The sequence below is a fragment of the Micropterus salmoides genome, unplaced genomic scaffold, assembly GCF_014851395.1.
Source record: "Micropterus salmoides isolate LMB-PRFRI ecotype aquatic unplaced genomic scaffold, ASM1485139v1 Ms_hic_scaffold_11, whole genome shotgun sequence".
Lineage (NCBI taxonomy): Eukaryota > Metazoa > Chordata > Actinopteri > Centrarchiformes > Centrarchidae > Micropterus > Micropterus salmoides.
In genome coordinates, this window is record NW_024040152.1 from 25,945,269 (window position 1) to 25,966,177 (window position 20,909).

The 20,909-nt window shown below is 39.6% G+C and overlaps 1 protein-coding gene across 1 annotated transcript; it reads right to left on the reverse strand.

The window, feature by feature from the left end:
* Positions 1-1,724: 1,724 nt before the first annotated feature.
* ncam3 (neural cell adhesion molecule 3) lies at positions 1,725-10,374 on the reverse strand. The gene is made up of 17 exons (XM_038712004.1): positions 10,062-10,374; positions 9,807-9,878; positions 9,493-9,690; positions 8,581-8,718; positions 7,555-7,698; positions 7,193-7,310; positions 6,421-6,575; positions 6,071-6,204; positions 5,805-5,940; positions 5,380-5,547; positions 5,089-5,208; positions 4,686-4,688; positions 4,363-4,490; positions 4,069-4,237; positions 3,707-3,905; positions 3,468-3,590; positions 1,725-3,009 (listed from the first exon to the last, which is right to left on the reverse strand). The coding sequence occupies exons 1-17, from the start codon at positions 10,135-10,137 to the stop codon at positions 2,973-2,975; spliced, it is 2,118 nt and encodes a 705-aa protein (XP_038567932.1). The 5' UTR covers positions 10,138-10,374; the 3' UTR covers positions 1,725-2,972.
* Positions 10,375-20,909: the final 10,535 nt, after the last annotated feature.

The following is a 20,909-nucleotide window of genomic DNA, read 5'->3' on the forward strand; positions in this document are numbered from 1 at the left end:
AAAAGGAAAAAGTATTTTCCTCTCTGAATAGAATCACACGGATTTGTGTAGCCATTACAAAACAAAACATTTTCCAATCTGTGTTGTGATTTTACTGAATGTGATGGAGATGCTGCTAGAAGACATTCATTCATTTGGTGAGCACAAAACACATAAAGCTGTTGAACAGTCCCTGTTTTAATCAAGCACAAAGATGTAACAACATGTGTATGTACATCCATGTACAGTGTTCAAGGCAATATTACAACAATCTCAAAACACAAAACACTTCATTAATCTGGTCAGGTAACTTGCAAACATGACACACCTATGTCAGAGTATATGAGATGTATTTGTATTTATTTATATATTTATATGGGATTCAAATAGGGGCAATTTAGATTGTCCATTTCACCTGAGCTTCATGTCTTGGGAGTGTGGTCCACACAGAAACAGGTCTGTCCATGAGGCAGCAGTGCTAACCACTGGGCCACCGTGCCGCCCTGCAGCCTGTTAAAGCCACTGAGGGGGGGAAGGTCCTGAGCTGCTATGCACAGGAATCTTAGTTTGATGTGGACACCTCCTCCCAGCTCCTGTTGTTTCTGCTCCTCAAACCGAAGAAGTGGCAGATTCTTTTCCACAGTGAGCTTTTCTTTTTTATTTCAGGGGCCTTGTCCACAGAGAGTTCCTCCTCTACCAGGAGTTCGACAGCCATTAAAGCAACAAGGGTTTTCTCCTCCTGTGTCTTCAGCTCCTCTTTCAGCTTGGCGGTCTCTGCCTGAAGGGCCTGACTCATCTCTTTATCAGCCTCAAGCTGAGTGGCAATTTCAACGTTGGAGGAGGTCTGCTGCTCCAGTCTTGTTTTCAGGCCCCGCTCAGCCTGATAACTGGCTCTTTCCTCCTGAAGCTGATCATCCAGCTCAAGTCTCTCAGCCCTCTCTCTCTGGAGCTCATTAATCAAATCCTCCATCTGTTTCGACAGAGACATGTTGTTCTTCATCTCTGCCTCCAGCCTGGCGGAGAGCTCGGTCACCTTTTCCTCCTGGCAGGCAATGTGCTGCTCTGCAGTTTGAAGGTGAGCCTTCAGCACCTCTACCTGGGTACAAAGCGCTTGGTTTTCTATCTCACAGTCCCACCTGTCGGTGTCCAGGGCTGTCGAATGCATTCTCAAAGTCATTTTCTTGTCTTAATCTCTCTCGGACAAACAGCTGTATAACACAGTGTCAAGGTCTGAAATGAAGTGATTCTGCCCAGACAGATTCTTCAGTATATAAAGACCCGGTGTTGTATTAATGATCAGAGAAGGGAACTACTGCCTAAATACATCAGTTCCACGATTCCATGGTTTTTGTTTTGTTTCAAAATTTGTTTGTATCTAAATTTTGTATTGTCAGCCAGCCCAAGTATGAAAAACACATGTGCATTAACCCACCTGTTTAAGCCTTATTCTGTAATTCCCCCAGTCTCCAGTGAACCTTTGGTTCCCAGTGGTGCTGGGTGTTTTGATCCTGGTACGCCTACTTTCACATCTAGTTTATATTGTTGTTAGTCACATGCAGAATGAATTAAGTCTTTTTAAAAGGGAAAAGTATTTTCCTCTCTGAATAGATACTATAGAATCACACAGATTTATGAAGCCATTAAAAAACAAAACATTTTCCTGTCTGTGTTGTGATTTTACTGAATGTGATGAAGATGCTGCTAGAAGACATTCATTCATTTGGTGAGCACAAAACACATAAAGCTGCTCAACAGTCCCTGTTTTAATCAAGCACAAAGATGTAACAACATGTATGTACAACCATGTACAATGTTCAAGGCAATATTACAACAATCTCAAAACACAAAACACTTCATTAATCTGGTCAGGTAACTTGGAGTATTTTCTAAATAAAGAAGCTGCAACCGAGTTTAACATTTAACTTGAAACATTTTGACTTTAAGATATTTGATTACTGTTAATAATAATATGACTATAAATACAAAATAACTTACAACATTAGTCGATTTTGTTAGATGTATATATGTTTAACGTGTCGCCTATTATTACAGGTACTTCAGAAGAAGATTCTCATAATAAAAGTTGCTTTTAATTACAGTTTCCTTATGTGGCCAGCCAGATAAAAATTATTTTACAAAAAATGATTACAGTAAAGCTGGCCACAGAGTCAAATATGTCTTTAAGTTCAAAGCACAAACAATAAATATCACTGCAAAATAATTACATTAAGGTTAGTTAGGTTTAGTGTAAGCTTAAAAATGGTACTGGTCAGTATCAGGATACAGTGTAATCTAATCTTAAAAAACAAGATGTTTAGCCTTACATAACCACCAGAAGAGCAGCCACAATGCAACATGAAATAAAAAGTTAATAACAATTAAAAGGTAAAGGAACCAAACACGATTAACAGAAACAAATATTTTAAATGCCAAAAAGTGCTAATTACACTGGATAGCAATAAATCGATTAAAAAAGAGTAAAAATAAAATAAGACCTTGTGTCTGTGTACAACATTCAAAATGCAGTGGGTAAACATTTCTTGTGACTTCTGGAAAATGTAACTATTTGAATTTTAACTTAAAACACCAATAATTTTACCCTGTAACACACACAGACACCGGGGTTACCCTGTAGAACGAGATCTAATCTAAATCAGAGCAGTCAGAACAACATGACATCATCTCCTGCCTGTATCCTCTGCTGGAAGCGGGGAGATTTTCAACCTGAGGAGAGGACAGTGTCACCACGAGAGGCTGAGCACAGTCCTGTTGTACTCGCGCCCTAACAGCACAGACATCTGAAACAGCCCCAGCAACATCAGTGTTTTCTCTGCAGTCTGTCAGTAATGTTTGACCTTTCCCATGACAGCCATGTCCAACTGTTCTGAGTCAGCTGTTAAGACTGAGTGACGGTTTGATATCTTTTCTTGTTGTATATACATTGTCAATTGTTGGTTCACACTTCTTATGTGTTGTTTCTCCGGTTTATGGTCTCATGCGTCAGCAGTGGGCAGGTCTGGCTGTATTTTCCTGTGGGAAAGAATGAGTTCATCAATGAAATATTAGTTAAAAAACATATAACTGTGTAGAAAAAAACTGTTCAAATTGGAGTTTTAGATTTTCTTCAAGTCAAAGACTGCTGTTGCCAGAGCAAGAGTGTCTTGCAAATTGATCTAGAAGATGTTCATGATGATAGTTTGCTCTTAACTAAATGCATGTAGACTTCCATTTAAACATGGAAGGCTTCAACACCTTTCCCTGTCCCGTTGTACAAATTTACTTTACTTACACCTATGCATATAGGGGACAGACATTGACAAAAAAAAGTGTTGTATGGAAGCATAGAATTTGGTTTACTGTTCATTCCTGCAATTGTCTATGAATGGAGCTTGCTTGGGTGTCAAAGTGAAAAAACCCCCAGCTTACAGCAGGTGTTTAAATAAAAGGTGAGATGTAGGTTTGCTGTGAATGGGATAAATTGCACATACTCGTGTTTGGTGAGGGGGGCTTTGTCGCAGGTGATCTCTGAGAGCCCCCCGTCCTTCGTGAGTGTCTGAACCCCCGTCGGTTGGATACTGCCTCTCGGAGATATACCCTTCAGCTTCACTTCCCTGCGGCCACGACACACACAAAGATTCATAAGATGATGCCAACTTGATGACATTTTATTTATATACATGTACATGAATGACAATATAAACATGCTCTCTTACAGATGCCTACTTACCCATTGGTTCCCTCTCCTTCTTCAAGCATTTTGAGGCCTGGGACTTTCTGTCCAAAGAGTTTCACAGCGATGAACATGAGCAGGCCGCAGCGCTTTCTATAGCAGCAGGTGGTGTCTACCGCCAGGAACACCAAGAGGAAGATCACCATGACAATGCCAACCACAGTGCCTTTGGTCATGCTGCGGCTATTCATTTTGACTGCGGGGAGAGATAAAAAGTCGTGGCAAACAGACTAGTGTTAGGGAATCTGTCACACCATAATATTTAAATGTTTGTGTCAGCACTCCCAGTTTGTAGTTTAAGCCACATTTCCTGGCTAACAGGCTAAAGTGTATTGTGTAAGGAGTGAGAGGCCACATACCAGGCGGGTCTGCGATGGTGAAGTTGAACATGGCCGGGAGAGAGGAGCCATTAGCATTGACCGCTGTGACTTCCAGTTGATAGTCTGAGCCAAAAGACAGGTCTTGAAGGGAGACAGAGTCAGCATTGGACGACAACTGCATCTCTTTCCACTCAGTCCCCTCTTTATCCTGAAAGATCATAAAGAGAGAGCATACAAGAGGACTAAAGGATGACAGTAAGGACACGAAAGGACCAATGAAGAGTAAGAAATTGAAATGGGCGCATGCAGAGACAGACTCGCGCTGTCTCTTACCTGTCTGTATCGTATGCTGAAGTGCAGCAGCGGAGATCCACCATCATCGACCTGTTTAAGAGGGACGTAGAAGGAGTTGCCATCTACTTTCATTGCACTGTACAGCAAAACTGGACTGTCAGGCTCACCTACAGACAGGAGGCAAAGAGAAAGGAAAGAACTGATGACCAACTGATGGCCATGCATTCACATTTAAGAGTAATAAATAATGATGAACACCTAATCATTGCATTTAGATATTTCTTTATACAGGCTACATAAAGATTGACTGAGCACGTCAGTCCATTATTTCATAGTTTAATAGATCACTGTGTGTACTTTACCCTCTGTGGATGGGAGACAGAGGATTACACGGTGTCATCGGCAGCATGAATGAACACCAGTCAGCAGGTGATGATGTCGTGGGAATGTAATGATGATGGTGGCATGAAAGATGAAGAAGAAAAATGAGCGATAGCAGATGAGGAGGAAAAGCCTTGCCTACTAGACACACACATATATATATATATATATATATACCACATACACATTAGCATCCATGAATATATGGGCGCTTACACTTAATCATTAAATGTGCATCATTTATGCGTTCATGCAAAAGTTTAAAAGGTGCAAATATGTACACACACACACTTAATATCCAGTTAATGCTCCACACATAGCATGAAATATTGCTTTGGTGTGTGTTGACACTGTGCGTTGCTAATATGTTAGGTATTTACTTACGTATTCCCTGGGTCTGGACAGTGTTTGTGTCTGAGAACTCTCCCACTCCCACTGCATTCAAAGCAGCCAAGCGTACTGTGTACATCGTATATGGCTTGAGGGCGGTGATAGCTAAGGGATCTATAAAAACAAACACAGAAAGACACAACATCAGCTAATGTACATAATTAAATATTATGTAGGTATTTATGGCAGAATAAAATGTATAATACATGCAGTTTAAAGTATAAATGATACACTGACTGAGAGTCATGATACAGAACTGCAATCCTCTTTGAAGAGATGTTTTACCTGAAGCTGGGACTGTGGTCTCCTTCCACTGTTCTGCCTGTTGTTGCCTCCACTGCATGACGTAACTTGTGATTGGTGTTCCTCCACTGGTGGGTGGGATTTTGAGGGAGAAGAGGACTGAGGTAGATCCAGGTGAGACTGACAAGTAGAGAGGGCGACCAGGCTGGGCTGTGGGTCAAGAGGCAGATTGGAGGAGGAAAGAAAGAAGGGAAGATGGAAAAACAAATATTAGAACATTTTAAAATGTGTGTCAATGGCATGATTATAGGTAAAGATTTATGTATGATGCTTTGGCAATATTGTTGTTACACATTCATGCCAATAAAGCTAATATGAATTGAATTGAATTGATTTGAATAGAATTGATTTAATCTACTCTTACTTCACTGAACTTCTTAAAAATAAAGACCAAATTTAAATCTTACTGTGTAGTGCAAAATCTCTTGATGCATTTCCAGAGGAGCTGACAGCCATGCAGGAATACAGTCCGCCATCAGAGGGCACTACCTCATCAATCACCAACACCCCATCAACAACACGGACACGACCAGAGGTAGAGTCCTGACAGAGGGGGACACGAAAGGAAATGTACAATCACATATTAGACCAAAGCGCAAGTGTGTGTGTTTTTGTGTTTTGTATTGTGTGTCTGTGCTTATGTGTGTGTGGGCATGCACCCACACACTCTTACCAGTGTTTGTCCATTCTGCTTGTTGAGCCAGTGTAGATCAGGCTGAGGATGGCCAGAGACGTTACAGGACACAGACAAGCGCTCACCCACTGAAACACTCTGCTGCTCTGCTGACACAGACACGTCTGGGGCCTCTGAAATGAAACATCACCATAACAGTAACCACTTCACCAAACTTCAAAGAAATGTTGGGCCGGACAAGTGTCTTTACACTACAACAAGATAAAGAAGCATATGAACATGTTTAGTGATTTATCGTTTCATTTTTACAGTTCGTTGTTGTAATTTTTGTTGTGTTTCAGTAATCTAATGGAGTTATCAGAGCAGTGGGGGGAAAAAACAGAACTTACCAAAAACATGAAGCATAATGGTAGCACTGCTCTCAGCTATCTTGTTGGTGGCAGTGCAGATGTACTCTCCATAGTCTGCCCTGGCAACAGACCTTATTGTCAACTGGCTGCGGTCTGAGTTAAACTGATGACGTGAAGGGTCAAACGTCAAAGGCCTGCGAGTAGGAAAAGGCAGAGCAACGTACACATTGAGTGATGTTGGAGGGATTTGTTATTCATATGGATTCAAAAGACAGTGTTATGCCTTCCAGATGTTTGCAGAAACAACTTGGAGAAGAAAAAAAAAGAGGTCAGAAAAGGGACAGCTGACGCCACAGAACAAAGCTGATTAGCAAATTACTTGCCTCATCTTTGCACTCTGCTCCACCCACTGGCACACAAACAAGATGTCATGCTACATTAGAAATGCTGAGAGTCGGGTGCACTAGACTAAACATCAACACAAATAACCCAGTTTTGTTGCTGATGGTAGATTGTCCTAAGCTAAGGTTGTAATTTAAACATTTTAATATTTGAGAAACATCTAAGTCGACTAAAATGAGGGGAAGCAATGAACTGCAATGCAAAAGGTAACCGAAAAATTACATACACTGTAAGTCATCAGACTTTTGTTGTAATGTAAAATAATTAGAGAGAAAACAGGTTGAGTTTAGTTAAATTCACTTCAAATTAAATTAGATTATGAACATACTAATACATAATGTGCATTTCAAAACACAATTTATGGAGATACTGAAAAGGTGTAACAAATCCGTCACATGTCAGGACTTACATGGCCCAGGTGATGTTGGGTTTTGGTAGACCGTCCACCAAGCACCGTAAGGAAACGTTGCTTTCTGGTCCGGCAATCACTTTTTTTACCTCTTCTCTCAGAAGCACAGTAGGAGGAGCTGCAGCAAAGAATCGTATTTTAGTCAGAATGAAGCTTCGTTCACACTTCAGATTTATCATGGGATCATTATCACCTAAAGTGAAATACAAAATTAGATTTTCAAGGAAGTGTGTAACCTTTGAAGCAACCAAACACCAAAAAAAACCATTGTTATGTTACACACATCAGGTTTAGCAAGGGCCCAAAAAGATCTATGTGTCTATGGCCACTATTTAATCCTGATTTGAAAAAATTACACTTACCATTGACGACAACAGAGACGGAGAGTTGCTGATAGATGGGCCTTCCTCTAATCTGGGCCTGGCACACGTATGTCCCAGCATCCTCTCGCTTTACAGTTTCAATAAGTAGTGTGTTATCAGGCAGCTGACGCACATGATTTTCACCTGAAGAGAGACAGAATAACGGAAAAGACACAAAGAGAGATGGAAAGATGTAACACAAGAAGACAAAGTTATGTTTTGTGGATGAAAGTCCATTATTCTGCAGCTGGTCAAAGCCATATCACTGCAGAGCTCATTCTGCTGAGCCTCAAGGACAGCGTGGTAATTAGCAACAGAAACGCTGAACTCTCCATTAAACAGTCAGTATATTTGTAAAGTAAGTGCTCACTCAAATACAAACTGTATTAATGTAAAGGTGACTTGATATGTACTGTATCACAGGGAAAATTGACAAGTGCTTAAATTTTTAGTTGTGATACTTAAACCTGCATTCCTGTCATTAATTTTTATTAGCATTATCCAGCAGATACCAAGAAACTTTGGAGTTTATTTGGTCACATTACAAATATTCAATATTCACTCTCCTGCTAGTTCTATGAAAATATTTGGCTCGTCCACTATGTTCTCAAGCTAGTCGCTAACTTTGTCTGTCTGCTGTCTCTTGCTGGTTCAGTAGCGTAAAGTAGGATTTTAGAGCCTTTTCCCTGAAAACTACTTTTTCTCTTGTCGGGACAAAAGTAACAAATGGGTGGGTCAAGAGTAACAAAACTGTATAAATGTTGTTAACATTATTCATGTTTTTATTACAATGTCTGACAATGTCCTTGTTAATATGTATATGTTGTAATGTTTGACAACAACAGTATGAACAGTATAACTGTTGAAGAAAGTTTAACAGCGAAAAACATTTCATTTGCTGTTGTCTTCATCACCACCTGTGATGTTTCTTTTTGCTGGATCTTGCTATGCTGGAAAACTAAATTATCTAACTCATGGTGCATTGATGGCAGCTGCAAAGTTTTTGATCTAAGGTGCTGGTCCTACCATGAGAAGGGATTTCTTGCTTGTCTCTGAGCCAGCGAACATTGACCGCTGGCTGCCCAGTCACCAAGCATGGTACCATCCCGTTTTTGCCCTCCAGAAACTCATGGTAGGTGGTGGTGCTTCCAAATGATGGACCCTCTGACAAAAGTTGAGATGGTTAGGATGCATAATTTTTATGTAATAAAGCAATTGTGGTGACATTTTTGTTTCCCTCAGAGAAAGTAATAATCAATCGAATAAACTGATTAAAAATGATAAATGATATTTATTTACAGATTAATAAAAGGTAAAATATTTACAAAGTGATCAAATAACAAAATGCTAGGACAAAACACTTCTGTTCCAGATGATGATTTAAGATATTAAATGTTCTTCAAAAGGTATTATCTTTTGAGGCATATCAATTAAAGAATTTAGTCTTATTTAAAGGGAATTTTCACCTGTCAGTGGATTCAATAGCTCCTCCCCCATCTCACGCTCAAAGAGGGAACTAACTGCCTCTCCCAGCATTTGATTTTTATAACCCCTGAATTAACCTGAAAAAAACCCTGTCTTAGAAATGGCGGACAATTTGCATAGTAACCAAATCCTTATTATATAAAAAACACAGCTTTTCTCGTTGTCCCTTATCAAATAATGTTTTTGGCAACCCTTAATGCTACTTCCTGTTATTTTCAATCCTGGATTCCTGCCTGGAAAATTCTCAGTGAAACACTTACTGGCCGTGCACACTCATGTGTCACATACTAAACTGATTTTTAAACTATATGTGAACATTTATAGTACAGATTCTATAAAGTTCAGTTGGCAATACTACACGCAACAAAATGAGTGATAATCAAAACAGGGTTTGGACAGGCTCAGTACAACTGACCGTATACATGTATATGTGTGTAGCCATTTGTTACGTACCATAAACATACAGCTGCACCTGAGCATTATCTTGATGTCCGCTGTCAAAGTCACACCGACAGGAATACTCGCCCGTATCCTGCAGTGTGGCCTTCTTAATGAGCAATTTAGAGACTGTCTCATCCACCTTTGACACCATTTCTTCATCATCGATATCTTCCCCATCCTTCTGCCACGTCATTTCTCCCTCTGCCCCAGCTGGGACGGAAGAGAAGAAGGAAATCAGGAAGAGACAGAGTGGAAATGAGTGAGTGAAATAAGCTTATCATCTACAAGACATTCAAACTGAAACATTTCATTCACAAATGACTCACCTTTACACAGCAGTAAGATCTCTTCTCCTACCAGAACATCTTGCTTACTGGTAATGATTTGCATCTTTGCATCTAGAGGAGGAGAGAAGAAGAGTTTTGTTTCTGTTTCAGCATTTTACAAAAGGTGTTATAGAACTACACTTCCAAAAAACGTGTCTTCTGATCTAATACCTTTCTACCCTGGAAATCGTACTGATAGTCCCCCAGTACACAATTTCTTGCTAAAATCTAAAAATTAATGTCAACAGATCTTACCTGTGCCGTACACCACCAGTAGCAGCAGAAAGCCAATTCTTTGGATGAAAGCAGACTGGTTCGTCATGTTCACCATGCTGCTGTTTGACAGTCCTATTCGGCGTCAAATCAAAACTGATGTTTGTCTGCTGAGTCTGAATGTTTTGGCTTTCCAGTCAGCACAGCGGGACAGAATGCTCAAATATGTATCTAACAAAGTTGAACAAAATTAACTAAAACTCTGCTACACCCAAAGAAGCCTCAAATATCTGTAACTCTGTATCACTTGGACAAGCAGACACCTGTTGTTTCCTATCCACCTAACATAACTCTAAGGCAGAGGGTCTGTGTCAGAATTTATATAGGGGCACAGGAGCAGGGGGTATGAGTACAAACAAGAAAGGGGAGGGGGAAGGAGAGAGAGAGAGAGGGAAAGCATTGCTCTATCATCTTTAACCCAGAGTCACCGCTTGTCATTCATGAAAGAAATGGGAGGTGATGATTGAATGACGTCAGTCTCTCTCATTCCTGTCCTATTTATCTCTCTTTGTTGACTCACAATTGCCTCTATCCTTTGTCTGTCTCTTGGTTTTCTTTATTTTTTACCTCTTTTTGATTTTTTTCTCTTTCTCTCCCTTTCCCCCCACCTCTCTCTCTCTCTCTCTCTCTCTCTCTCTCTCTCTCTCTCTCTTTCTCCACCCTGTTCCCTCTCTCTCCCTCCAGGCTACCGGATGAAAGCAGGGGAGGCAGCCCCCCAGGGGAAGAAGAGATGGGGAAAGATATTTTAATCATTCCATCGTTTTTTTCCGCTCTCAGTAAAAAAAGGTCACATTCTTCTCAAGCACATGCACCAAACTGCACATACAATGTGCCAAATTTACCACACGGTCACCATTCACATTTTCTGAAAGCGGGCATTAGGATACTGAAATCAACAACCCTCAGTGACACCCATTCTTCTACGAAGAAAACAGAATTTGATAGTGTTGATACGCTAAATCATCTTTTTCAAAGATAAGCTTTTTATATAAGAAGTCAAAGTTAAATCAAAATGGACTTTACCACAATACGTTAATGGAAGTAAAACTGATTCCAGTCAGAGGTGTGTAGAAATATAGCCAAGGCTTTTGAACTGGCATGAAAGGGTATTAAAAATGTTATCATTAAAGGCCTTTCTTATAGCAGACTTGTCATTGCAAAGAACAGGTGTTACTTATTACAGCAATGATGACTCTGTTCTATTTAACTGTTATTTTACTAGCTAGCATGGACAATAAACCTTTTTCCCAGCAGATGTTTTGACATGTCACACTAGGAAAAGCACAGATGTATATAAAATGAATGATAGCTGAATTTAGCTGCTTTAGTCCTGTTATTATTCACATTGGCTTACTGGGACACTTCAATAGAACAGAGCCATCGTTAATGTTATTAGTTACACCTTTTACAAGATGCCACTGTGAGAATGATCTATAGACTTGATTGGCAACCAAGAGACTGATTGTAAAAAGAATATGTGACATGACTGTCGCTGGAGTCGGTGCGGCACGGTTGTGGCATCCCACTCTCACTATGAACTACATTCTGTAACAGGCTTATGCACACAAACATATACACACACATACACATACAGACACACTCACCCACACGCACTCAGACACATACAGTCTCACACATAGACACACACACAAACAAAGGTTCTCCCTGGTAGAATTATTCTTGATATTTTTCATTAAGTTATTTAAATTAATTGTTATTATTTCAGCTCTCAGGCGGTGCTGTGTTGTTTATTTATGTTGCCTGATTTTTTCTTGTTTTCATTTCTCTCTCAATTATCTTACTATGTCAGCTGTTTATCGCTCCTGTTCGGCTGGTTGTCTCTTTGTTTTTGTTTGTTTGTTCTTTGTTTGTTTGTTGTATGTTTTTCTCTGCCCCAAGCCCCCCTCCCTGTTCTTGCAGGTGTTGCTCTCTCTCTGTGCTGTCTGTTTATGTGGTGTTTCTATTCCCCATCCCCATGTCTTTCCCCTGTCTGACCCGGCGACAAATAAATTTGAATAAATAACAATAGGACAAAGGACAAAGGACAAAGGAGTATATTAATACTGTCTTGTTAAAGTAAAATCTGTCTGGCACAATACGGTATCCTGCTCCTCATACTCATACCAGGCTGCCAGGCAGGTTTAAAAAAAAAAAAAAAAGAATATGTGAGGTGTGCAACACTGACTCAGGATATGATCATGATATGTCACTGATCATGATTACAACTTAACTGGGAACTTACAAAAAACAATGATACAAAGTAGCTTTGTCTAATCAGTCATCTCTCAACACTTGACTGACGGCTTTAACGGACAAGTCAGCATCAAGGTACACAGAGAGAGAGCATTTGAGCAGTCTTGAATTTTATCCAAATTTGCATCCAGTTCTCCAGCAGAAGTAGAGGTAGAAGTAGAAAAAAACAATAAGGTGCAATTTTATGGAAATATAAAATCAGACCTATATGCCAACATATCCATTTAATATTTTGACATTAAATCTAATTCAAATACTCCTTGGTCCAGATATCACTGCATTGTAAGAAGTCAATGAAAAAGGAACAAAAAGGCTCTAATTTCTCTCAAAATACAATAGACCTTATAAACAGCAGACATTTTGACTTGGATCTGTTCTGTTCAAGTGTCCCAGTAGGCAATGACAGTGTGACAGTGAGCCAGCATGAACAATACCAGGACCCTCAACTGAGGGACTGAAGCAGCTAAATAGAATTCAGCCAAAATTAATTTTATTATTTACACCTGTGCCTTTCTTACTATGACATGTCAAAATGTCTTCAGTGAGCCAACGGGACATTCTTATAAAAATCTCTGAACAAAAAATCAAAATCACGCACGCCGTTTGTCAAAAAACTCTTAACACCAGTTTTGGTCATTACCTAAAGTTTGAGGCTTTGTTCTTTAACATGCCTTTAATAGAAGGGTCAACCAAATGACCAGCCTTAACTGAAACACCCAAACACTCACACACACAAACACACAGCTTACGTCACTGTCCTTCATCTACGTGGTGTTAGTACCTGCTGCCAGTGTAGTTTCGGTCCGCTGGGTCCTATCACGTCCATTGGCTAACAGCCAGTCTCCCCTTCCCACCTCCCCCTTGATAGCCTATCAGTGTCCCGACACTGCCGTCCAGCCAGCCAATCAAAGGGTAGAGAGTCCAAAGGGGCCACCTATCAGGTTGATTATCAGGAGGTGCTATTATGGCTCATTAGAATGGAGTGTGCTCATAATGAGAGCTGGTAAGGAGGGCCATTAACAAGGGCGGGTACACACCGACAGCTGCTCTACATCACATCCACTTACAAAGTGTTTTTTTCTTGTTAACTCTTATAATTGATATAATTGACAAAACCCGTGTTCTTATGGATGCTGCTGTCCACACTCAGTTAGTGTAGACCCTTAAACGTCTTTATTTAGTGACACAGAGACCATGGTTTCTAACATGAGATCACGCTGCAGCCATTATGTGCATCATTCTGACCTGCTCCATCTTATTCGTTAAGTCTATCTTTTTGACACAAGTGTGTTTAGGACTACTAAATGTTTAGCTTGAGCTTCAGTGCACTTACGCATCTTGACAGTGCTCATAGGGAAATATTAAGACAGGTACTTCAAACACGCGACTAAGCAAAACACTGAATTAAAAAGGATGATGGCGCTTCAGTGGCAGTTATGAGTGAAGCTTGATCTGTTTCAGTGTGTAAAACTGCATTGGTTAAAATGGATGTGTATCTGTATTGAAGCTGAAAGACATCCACTGTACCCTATATAACGCTTTATGATGCTTTGGCAATATTGTTGTTACACATTCATGCCAATAAAGCTAATTTGAATTGAATTATAACTGTGCACTAACTCATATTTTTTACAATTATTCAATTGACTAGCCTACACCTAAGCTCATGTGAAAGCCCCCCACAGAGAATTATTCACCACCTCAACATCACTATAGCTAAATAGCACAGCATATAGAGAGAATGCAAACCAGACAACAGCCAACACTGTTAATTATATACAAGTGATGTTGAGCCATTCAGCGTCACTTGCTGAGCCTTTAACACCATTTCCCAGTTTCCAGTTTGAGAATTACTTTCTTTAAAATAGCAATGTTGATATAAAATATAAATATAATATAATTGCCTATACACACTGTGAAATACCCGTCCAGCACGAAAGAAAGACAAAGATAGTGAATAGATTTTGAAGAAAGTTGAACATTGTACTAAAAACTCAGACCTGGAGACTTACATTTGTCCAGTGGACAGAGACATGACTCCAAATGAATGGCAAAATTATCATCTTGTTGTGGAGCTCTGAGTAGAACTTGTCAAAAATGTGAGCAGTGTATAGATTAGGTGGTGTAGCTCACCTGACGTGTCATATCGAGATGTGCGAAGTTTAAAGCTTGACCGTCCTAACTGAGCCTGTGAATTACAGCGTTGTTATTATTTACAGAAAATATTCCCCAAAGACATTTACACACTGGGGAAGCGTTATGATCTTCTACTTCAAAAGGTTTCCTATCTTACAAACAAATGGATAATTTTAAACAGTGCTGAAGTTGTTGAAGTTAATATTAGCTTTTAACTGCATTTTATCTTTATTCCTCTATAACAACACAAACACACACACTCAGCACTGCATTTTCATTGTTCTTCTCTTTGTCTTTGTGACCACTTAAAACAAAACACTGAGAACATTTGGCTGCTCTGCTGATGCCAAAATCTATTTAGTGAGTCTAACGGGAAGACACAGGAAGTTTAAACAATAATGCTAGTTCAGATGCCACAGTTCAACATGTGCTTAAGTACTCCCAATGATCCAGTGTCTGAAAACCTCATGGAGGCAGTTTTGTGATGTCTGAACAGAGCTTTTACTTTATCATAGAAACTTTCATAAACTTGTGTTGCTGTGTTAACAATAGCTTACATTTAAAATCCTCTTTAAGTCAACCTGGTACATAACTAGCAGGGACTCCTTGCTAAAGGACAATTTGGCAGGGTTTGCTTGTGTGCTGTGTTGGTGTGTCTGTTTTCAATTCTGTCGACAAATACACAGACAATACACCAAATACATTGTTTATGTTAAAGATATAAACACACAAAATGCATTGTTTATGGTAAAGATGATGAATTTACATAATACATTTTGTGTTCATTTAATACAAACAGAAAAACAATGTACGCACAAACACAGTCACATGTAACACACGGACTTACAGAAACAATGATGTGACAGCAGAAGACATGAAGACGAGACAGGCAGGAAAGAGAGAGAGACAGAGACAGCCTCTCGTGACTGGAGAAAACACACCCTCACACTCCCATTTGTGAGGACAGAACAGGCCTGTGTGTGTATGTGCATGGCCTCAAGTATCCTTACTATTCAGATAAGCTTGGCTCGTTGGTTTACATAACTGGAACCACAGTAAACGGTATTGTCGAAAACATTTCACAAAGCAGGTAGTGAAAGGAAGGCAAAGCATTTTTCTCACTGTTTTCCAGATTTATTTTCACTCTGGGAGATGCCTGGACTGCTGCCATCTTTCACAATGAGCTGAAAACAATGTTTGTCCCCTTTTGGAAATATCACTGAATCTCATCTGCAAAGTCCTGATTGGCATGATTGTATGTGCATGATAGATATATGTAACAAATATTGTAAGGAGCCAATCAAGATCATTTCAAAACATGTGAAATGGAGCAGTGAGATGGATTATTTCCTCAAGTTTGGCTGTGTGGTGACCCTTTAATCCAATCAGGACAGTTTTTGATATTCTTACACTGAGCACAGACACATATTGGACGGATCCTCAGTCCCAGATTCACAAGTGTTTTTTCCCTGCAAAAAAGACCTGAATTTTGACTTTGACTTCAACACCAATGACTCTTGACTTCTTCTTGGACCTTTTGTGTTGATCTGACTTGACACAAATGTAAATTATGGAAAAAAATGTGTGCAGCACATCAAAACTTTACAACACTATCACACATTTAATTCATGTAATTATACAACAATTGTTGTGTGAAACTGCACCTCGGCCTTTTTCACATTTTTAATGTTTTTATTATTTTTTAATTCCTTGTTAAAAATATGAAATGGTATTAATTTGGTGAAGAGCACATTATGATTTGTTAGGACAAGAAACTCAAAGTTTAGGACTTGAGTGCTAAGACATCACTAAATGACTTGGTCCCACCTCTGCTATCTCAATTATTCAAATCTTGCTTGGGCATCCATCTCTTCAGTGTATGACAACTTAAATAACATCCCAACCACAGACAGGACAAGAGATAGAAGAGATAGAAGTTTTGGTAATTTTGTTCTTTTGACATTCATGCCAACAAAGCAAACTGAAATTGGAAAAAAATAGGTCAAAAGGAGCAATCATGCCATCACTTCCCAATATGGTGCTTACATGCCGTCACTCTATAGTATTACTGACATCAAGATGCAGGAAGTACTTAGTGCTCACACACAAAGATAATAATCAGTGCTTAGTCTGCACACGTGACACTAGAATGGTTTGTGTAATGCCCACTGCCAGACACGTCCTCTCCACCCAGATGAAAGCGCTGTGCCCTCACACTGACTGAATGTTAGTCTATGTCTGTGCGCATGCATATGCTCTCTTCACAAGATTAATTTGCCAGAATTAGCTCTAAAAAAATCTGTTTAAAAAAAATATAATTTATAATAGAAAATGTTGTGGATTTGGAAAATGAGAGTTTTAATGTGATTCATTAAAAGTGGGCAATGAGTTTTAAAGTTGCTTTTTGCTGCAGTGGTGTTCTTAAAACCTTATTTAGAGTGAAAATTCAAAAAGACACTGTACACAAATGGCTACACAGCTGGGGTGTAAAATATTTGATGCTCACCATTTCAACAATTCATTCAGCTCACAACTGTTCGTAGAGTCACAATGTGTATAATGCACTTAGTACCAATAGGGATCAAAAAACACAGTTAGACAACACATACAATATCTCAGAAGACAGAAAGTGTTCAGTGATAGCTTAACTAGCGGTGCCGTCTTGGCCAGGTCTCCCTTGGAAAAGAGATTTTAATATCAAGGGACTTACTAGTTAAATAAAATTTAAAAAAAACAGTGTTTCCCCTAAATGTCATTAGCAAAGATTTAAATGATAAAGGATATAATTATTATATACTACGAAATGTGAGAAAGACTGCTGGCTAGTTCTATCACTGGGAGTGCAAAAGCGGAAAAGATGATTTTTGGAAAGTTATCTGTTGACATGCAGCAGAATCAACCAGTAGCTCTTCATTCTCAGTAACCTGTGCAGATACAAAGGCAGGAATATTCATTTAAGTACAGTTTTTTAGTGCAGTTGTAATTACTACCACCACAGTAATCCAAGTGCTGCTTATTCCTTGCACGCAGAGCCATGGTTTGTGCTCACGTCTGTTCCACCATCACTGTTACTAAAATAGCGGCAGACCAGACTCTAAACAAAAGAAATACTTCCCTTCTCTTCTGTTCTCTCTATTGTTATCAATGTGAAAGTGACTGCAATGCAGCTGCTTGCTATATTTATCCATCTTATATATATACACAGAGAAGACAGTGAAAGAGACGCCCTGAGGTCATCAAAACCTCTGTTTACGCCAACCATTGTTGTCACACAAACAACTAATAAACAAACATGGCCGTGTGTTCTCTTGTACACCGTATGTGCGTGCCTTGTTCGTGTTTTAACCGTGTCCCGTCTATTTTGGACCGTTCCAGCGTTTAGCCAAACCCCTGCCCTTTCTTTTAGCTAATAATGGGAGTGACTGTTTCCTGCTCTGTGCTCCTCTCTTCCTGGCCTCTTGTGCCATACAGGAAACTCATAGTGGATTAGCAGGACACAGGCAGGTGATAGACATGGTCTTCTAATATCTGTCTGTCTGTCTGCTTGGTTTGCTCTGAGCATCTGTGATTTCATGTCAGGTCAATGGTGGAGGACCCACTCGCAGTGCAAAGGCAGAATAACTTTTTTTTTTTTTAAAGGACTACTGGAAGAGATGATTTTCCCACTGAAGACATGTCCCTCATCAAACGGCTGGGCAGTCTAAACAATCCCAAATGTCGCCGTTAAGTCTCTCATCAGATCTTTCATCTGTACATCGAGAGCATCTAAACACTGGCAGATACAGCTGCAGATGTGCTATTGATGGTCCGTCCTTCTGATTAAAATAAAGCCTGAGAGCCAGAGAGTCAGAATTGAGTGGTACAGAGCATGCTTTAGGAATTACATAATTTTTACATCAAGTCAAATAACTGAGGGAAATGATACAGAGACGTTTATAAAGGCGTGGCATTGGGATGAGGGACAATGAATCTTGACAAATTGGTTGCTGCTTAAATCTGGAGCCACTAAGATCTCATCCTCCAATTGTGAGAGTATTTCAAGTCTGTTGTCTGATTGAAGTGGAAGAGAAAAGCACTAAAATTAGTGATGAAATTATGAAGTGCTAAATTCCCCACTCATTCAGTCCATCGTCAATCTGTCATCTGAAGCCGCCCTACGTGATTCAGTTAGACGGGCTATGTCAGTGTTACTGTACGTCACTGTAATTCAAAATACAATTAGCAACAACAATAGTAGGAAGACAGATGGTAGGCTGGTGAAGCTCGTCTAGAAACTAGGCATCCTTACATTTGTGTTTAGACTAATCAGCTTTTGTACACAAAGTACCTATACGCTGCTTCTGCATCTCTGAGCTCAAGGCTTTAGTTTTCTCTCCGTACATGTGGCTTATGCATTTTGACCCGTACACTTGCTCAGACAGGATTCATATTAGATGCGTCTTCCATTTAGAATCAGTTGATTGAAATTACATAAATAATGTACTGCTGTTACAATGGGGAACTTCAGTTAAAGTTTACATTGACATTTGTAACTGAAAGTTGTTGACCTCATCCCAGCTTAACAATATTTTACCAGAATAGAGCCCTGACTTGTAGTTTATTTTGTTTATTTTGCATGCCATCACATGAGTGAATTTGTGTCCAAACACTGCAGCCGGCTGTGAGTGGTTTGTCAGCAGCTCATATTTTACTAGAATTTCCGTTAAGGATGTTTTCTTCCAAACACATGCAGCCTCTCATTTAGCAGACATCATTAAAACTGACAAAACAAAGTTTATTTTATGAATGAATGTTTATCTAGTAGGGAACTACTAGTACTACTAGATTTAAGAAGTCAGTGAGTACGGTGCTGGCAGCAGTCATGGACGGAGAATGATTGTGAGGCAAACTGGCACGTAACCTCTCCATGCTGCATTACTGTAAGTTATTTGTTGGTGGGTCTTATCGTAGTCTCTAGTGTTGATTGAGACCTTTTCTTTTTCTGAGCTGCTGCCTTGGGGAGTTGATGAGAGGAAAAGGGAAGATTTCAAAAATAAACAAATACAGTAAACCCTCAGTTTCCCACTTTCACACTCACACATAGGCACACAATCACACAATCGTGTTTTGATCTATTCAGAAGAAATTACATTGACTTACATTAATTTCCTGGAGACTAACCGTAACTCTAACCACTACTTGCCAAACTCCAACCCAGATATTCTTAACTTTACCCTAAACTTAAACCAGGCCTTCACCCTAGGGACTTTCGTTTTGTCCCCAAAAGCAAAGCGAGTCCCCACAACATGAGTAAAACATGTGCACATGCACAGAGTAAAACCCACCTTCCACTATCATATTAGTAGGCAAATAGCAGCAATGGGGCCAAATCTGGCCCTCCCAAAAAATATTTGGTGTGAAAAGAGACATCGTGAAGAGTGGCACGCAAACTGAGACTACTGTGCCTTAATTGGCACCAGGCTTTTTGACCAGCACACAGGGCTTATTAGCTCAGTAACACAGAAAATATGATATTTCACCTTGTTCAAAAGAAACAAATTCAAGGGCTTGGGTCTATTTGACCAAAAAAGATTTGTGTCCACAACAACAGGCCATCATCTATAGAGTAGATAACCTTTCAAATACATCTGGAGTTGTTGCATAACACAGGACATGCATTTGAGTATTTGAGTCATTTTTTTGCCAAATAAGGATTTGAAGATTGGTTCATATTTTTCAAGGCTCACATGCCCATGTGTTCATATTAAGTTTGGCTGAACTTTGAAATGTATTTTTGCTCAGAATGAGGACTGTGGATGTTGTTCCCCACCACTAACAAATAGCATTATGAAGGGATCTCTTCACAGCCAGCACAGACATCAGGAACAACTTTTTGTAGGCTACATAAGGGCAAGTGTTTCAGTCAGACTTGAAAAAAATGTGCAATGCTATCCTTCCAAGGAACAGTTTTTTAATGAAATCACTTATCAATTAATCACTTTTTTGTCAACGTGCTGTAAGCTGACATAAAAATGAACCACACGCCTTCTGTCTCAGACACTATGCTGCTGCCTATGTAAAGATATGGGGTCGGATTTTATGCATGCGTGCTACCGATCCTCTTACCTACTGATTCTGAACTGTACACACAGCAACAACAGATGGCAGCCAACAAAATTGAGTCTTTCCTTCACCAAGCTGGTCAAACCTACGTGCCTGATGTTGTGTCAGAGCCTCATTCAGGGATTTCTGCTGTTTATTTTGTTTAGTCTTTTTTGGGACTGCCTGACCACATCCTTTTATGCTGTTTTGCAGTTGATCCAGAATGCTGCAGCTTGTCTTTTAACAGGAAAAAGCAGGCGAAACCCCATTTCCCCCATACTGGCCTCCCTTTTCTGTCTCACTGTACGTTTATGGAATGACTTTATTTTTCTCATTTTTAATGAGATTATATTGTTTACC

What these genes read in the sequence shown, in the direction of transcription:
- ncam3 (XM_038712004.1), bottom strand. Translation starts at nt 10,137, where the DNA reads ATGGTGAACATGACGAACCAGTCTGCTTTCATCCAAAGAATTGGCTTT. An exon ending in GGTGCAGCTGTATGTTTATG is followed by an intron (nt 8,719 to 9,492) that starts GTACGTAACAAA and finishes AACTTTTGTCAG; the next exon opens with AGGGTCCATCATTTGGAAGC. An exon ending in CACCATCGCAGACCCGCCTG is followed by an intron (nt 3,906 to 4,068) that starts GTATGTGGCCTC and finishes CTCTCCCCGCAG; the next exon opens with TCAAAATGAATAGCCGCAGC.